We start from the raw sequence: 3,981 nt of genomic DNA, 5'->3' as shown, positions 1-3,981 counted from the left end.
TGCAACCCTAGGTGGCCTGAAATCGTGGAAAATCTACCTCCGAGAGTTGTATCGTCTGACAGACCGGAATTGGTGTCCAGAGTGTTCAACCTCAAATTGCAGGATCTTATGCGCGATATAACCGAACATCACATATTCGGCAGGGTCGAAACTTTTGTATACGTGGTCGAATTCCAAAAGCGGGGTTTGCCGCACGCTCTCATTTTGTTAATTTTGCAGGAAATGTACAAACCGAAGGTCGCCGAGGATGTAGACCAACTGATTCGAGCCGAGATACCCGACCCAGACACCGAGAGAGAACTCTACGACATTGTGGTAACCAACATGATGCATGGACCTTGCGGAGTTTTAAACCCAGCGTGCTCCTGCATGGTAGACGGGAAATGTCAGAAAGATTTTCCCAAACCTTTCAACAGCGAAACGCAGTTCAGGAGCGCTGGAGGTTATCCTGCCTACAGACGTAGAGACGACGGCCGTGCAGCTTTAGTGAGGAACAGAGAGCTCTTCAACGATTCCGTTGTGCCGTACAACCCTTATTTGTTACTGAAATACAATGCGCATATCAACGTGGAAGTGTGTTCGACAGTTAAAAGCGTCATGTACCTGTACAAGTACGTATACAAAGGCCATGACGTGGCCACAGTTCGGGTTTGCGCTAACGACGAAATTCAGAGGTTCATCGACACGAGGTACGTGAGCGCACCGGAAGCGATCTGGAGACTCTTCTCTTTCCGTATGCAGAACAGGAGCCATGTCATTGTTCGATTGGCTGTACATTTAGAAGGTAGGCATAATGTTTTTTTCAGGTCCAGTGAACTGATACAACAGGTCGAACGAGCAAGATTTCGAGACACCAGCCTTACCGCATACTTCCGCCTGAACGCAACGGATCCAGAGGCTCGACAATACCTGTACCACGAAGTGCCCAATCACTATTGTTGGAATGTTTCAACATGCACTTGGACTAGGAGAAGAACAAACACTGGCGACCGGGTCATAGGTCGAATGTATGTAAATGTATTCGGTAAGTCCGTTAGACCGCGAGCGTTTCTACCTTCGTTTGTTGCTTGTACATAGGCGGGGCTGTGTGTCATTCGCCGACGTGAAGACTGTTGACGGCGTGCTTCATCCCAGTTACAAAGCAGCCACGACGGCACTTGGGTTGCTCGAAGATGATACGGCGTGGAGCCGCTGTCTGGCAGAGGCCTGCCAACACGACACTCCGCGTCAGGTTCGGGCCCTCTTCACAATCATCTGCGTGTACTGTTTGCCGACCAATCCGCTGGGACTTTACAACGGTGTCGAGGAACATTTGATGTCGGATTTCTTGCGAAACCAGCCGGAAGGCGCTGCTAGGGCGGCGTGTCTTAACGCCATAAATCATTTACTCGGTACCCACGGTAAATCGCTTGCTGATTTTGGTTTGCCTGTTCCAGATGTGATCGAAGAACTTCCAGACGCGGTACATGACGCTATTGGTGAAGCGGAGCGGGGTGATGTGTTACTCCAGCAGCTCAACGTCGAACAGAGGGCCGTGTACGATCGCGTGATGGCCGCAGTGTTGGACCCCCGTCCGAGCGCCAAGGTCTTCTTTGTCAACGGCCCCGGTGGAACTGGTAAAACGATGCTCTACTCCTGTCTCATGTCTGTGTTGCGTGGCCGAAACATGGATGTACTGGCGGTGGCGTTCACCGGAATCGCGGCCGGTCTGTTGGACGGCGGGAGGACTGTGCATTCCACCTTTGGTTTGCCTTTCGGAGTGCTCACGAACGAGTCCACTTCCACAATCAAATTGCAGTCTCGCATGGCGCACAGGATTCGCGACGCTGCGCTCATCGTCTGGGACGAGGCACCCATGTCCCCAGGGTTCCAGTTGACTGTTGTCGATCGGCTGCTGAAGGACATCATGCGATCGAATCTTCCTTTTGGTGGTAAGCCTTTTTTGCTAGGTGGTGATTTCAGGCAGATTCTTCCGGTCATCTCCCACGGAATGAGAAGTGACATCGTCGGCGCTTGCATCAAATCCAACGAGCTGTGGCCCGTCATGCAACAGTTTTCCCTCACGCGGAACATGCGAGCGGACGGCGACAGAGAGTTTGCTGCGTGGCTTCTCCTATTGGGTAATGGTAATGTTAACAGGTACGGCGACGACGAGAACGCCATACAAGTACCCCGCAGATTTCTATGTCAAATTCCATTGGCCGACTTCGTGTTTCCGCAAATTATGAACTTGCGCAACATCAATGACTACGCGAACAAGGTAATTTTGTGCTCCACCAACGAGGGGTGTCGTCAGATGAACGAAGGCATTCTCCGCAATCGTCTCGAGGGTGAAATCAGGCATTACTTCAGCACGGATACCATAGAGTGCGACGACCCCGAGGATGCCGCAGACTTCCCGATAGAGTTTATTCACTCACTGCACCCCACGGGACTCCCTCTTCATGACCTGGCTCTTAAAGTGGGCGCTGTCGTCATGCTGCTGAGAAACCTGGACGCCAAGAGAGGACTTTGTAATGGTACGAGAATGGTAATTGTTGAACTTCGACGTTTGAATTTCAGAGCTAGGCTGCTCAACGCTACCGAGCACGACGACGACATCATTATTCCCAGGATTCCGCTGACCACTACCGAAGATGACGGCTTACCTTTCAAGTTGCGCCGATTGCAGTTCCCTGTTCGATAGGCTTTTTCAGTGACAATCAACAAATCTCAAGGACAGACTTTCGACCGCGTTGAAATATACCTGCCTTCTCCTGTGTTCAGCCACGGACAATTGTATGTGGCGTTCTCTAGGGTGAGAAACGCTGAATCTGTTAAGGTATATAAACCGACCGACGCCGATGGAGTTACAAAGAATGTGGTATTCCGTGAGGTTCTTTAAATATTTATTTTTTAATTATGTTTATAAAACTTATATTTTTATGTGTTCCTCTTCTGTAAACTTTTGCTTATAAATATTTATATTCTCTGCTTATGAGAACCTTCCGCACTCTGTCTTTCATAGATTATATTTTATACTTTTATATATTATTCATATATTCTTTAGGCTTAAAAGTACAAAAGAACTTCTTTTTTGTAAAATGGCGTCACGAATTATCATCGACATCTTATATGTGTATGAGGAATCTGTGGGATTACGCTCCAGTGGATATACGGCGATAAAATTAGTCAACGGAAAGATTGAAGAAGTAAGGTTTGATGTTAAAGAGCTGATTGAAAAAAGGAATGACATTGATTTTATCATCAAGAAACATGAGCGTAATTGACTCATGTTTCTTGACAAAGATATTATTTTAAGGATGACTCCGGATTTGATAAAAGTTTATGGGGCGAAAAGATCGAAGGGAGTCGCCTTTGAGATCGCAAAATCTCAAATGGCGAAAATTTCAGTATTAGGTGGCGTAAAGGCAAACATATATGTATCTTCACGAGATTTAGGGCCGAATAATGACAATATGATTAGCGACTCGAATGAATTGCTGCCTGGTTTTGTTTCGCTATTAAGCAAAGATGAGGTGGATGCTGAGTATGACGAAAGAAGAAGAAGAAGAGAGGAAAAGAACCTAATGAAGCCACAGTCCGAGCCACTATCGAGTAGAGTGATGTTGCCCAAGAAGAAAATTGAGATTAAACGCGCAGAGCAAAAAATATCCACTGAACAGGAAGAAAGCATTCTGTCAAGGATTAAGGTAATGAATATAGACGTAGATGAAAACGATAGCGATAATGATGACGGACGCATGAGCGACAGCTCAAACGATAATGAAGATGAAGAAGATAGAGTGATTGACGCGTTGAAAAGTGAAGTGAGTACGAGTTATACCTTTGCTTATAAAGGTTCGCGAATGGTCATAGAAAAAAAAAAAAAGAAAAAGAAAAAAAGTCCTCCAAAGTGGGGAGCAGACGGAGGATTAAAATGCCACTGTACCCCATGATTGGCGAGAGTGTCATTCACTGCTCGAGTTGCGTTACTGTTTT

The 3,981-nt window shown here is 46.9% G+C and overlaps 1 protein-coding gene across 1 annotated transcript; it reads left to right on the top strand.

Moving 5' to 3' along the window:
- The first annotated feature begins 179 nt into the window (after positions 1-179).
- LOC112680220 lies at positions 180-3,269 on the top strand. The gene is made up of 3 exons (XM_025550258.1): positions 180-1,007; positions 1,078-2,655; positions 3,050-3,269. Exons 1-3 carry the CDS (start codon positions 223-225, stop codon positions 3,267-3,269), a joined length of 2,583 nt encoding a protein of 860 aa, XP_025406043.1. The 5' UTR covers positions 180-222.
- The last annotated feature ends 712 nt before the right edge of the window (positions 3,270-3,981 follow it).

This window comes from Sipha flava, unplaced genomic scaffold (genome assembly GCF_003268045.1).
Source record: "Sipha flava isolate LNK unplaced genomic scaffold, YSA_version1 17518_pilon_pilon, whole genome shotgun sequence".
Classification (NCBI taxonomy): domain Eukaryota; kingdom Metazoa; phylum Arthropoda; class Insecta; order Hemiptera; family Aphididae; genus Sipha; species Sipha flava.
This window is presented reverse-complemented; position numbering and strand designations above follow the sequence as displayed.

What these genes read in the sequence shown, in the direction of transcription:
- LOC112680220 (XM_025550258.1), top strand. Translation starts at nt 223, where the DNA reads ATGTACAAACCGAAGGTCGCCGAGGATGTAGACCAACTGATTCGAGCC. An exon ending in GACCGGGTCATAGGTCGAAT is followed by an intron (nt 1,008 to 1,077) that starts GTATGTAAATGT and finishes GCTTGTACATAG; the next exon opens with GCGGGGCTGTGTGTCATTCG. An exon ending in GATGACGGCTTACCTTTCAA is followed by an intron (nt 2,656 to 3,049) that starts GTTGCGCCGATT and finishes TATATTCTTTAG; the next exon opens with GCTTAAAAGTACAAAAGAAC.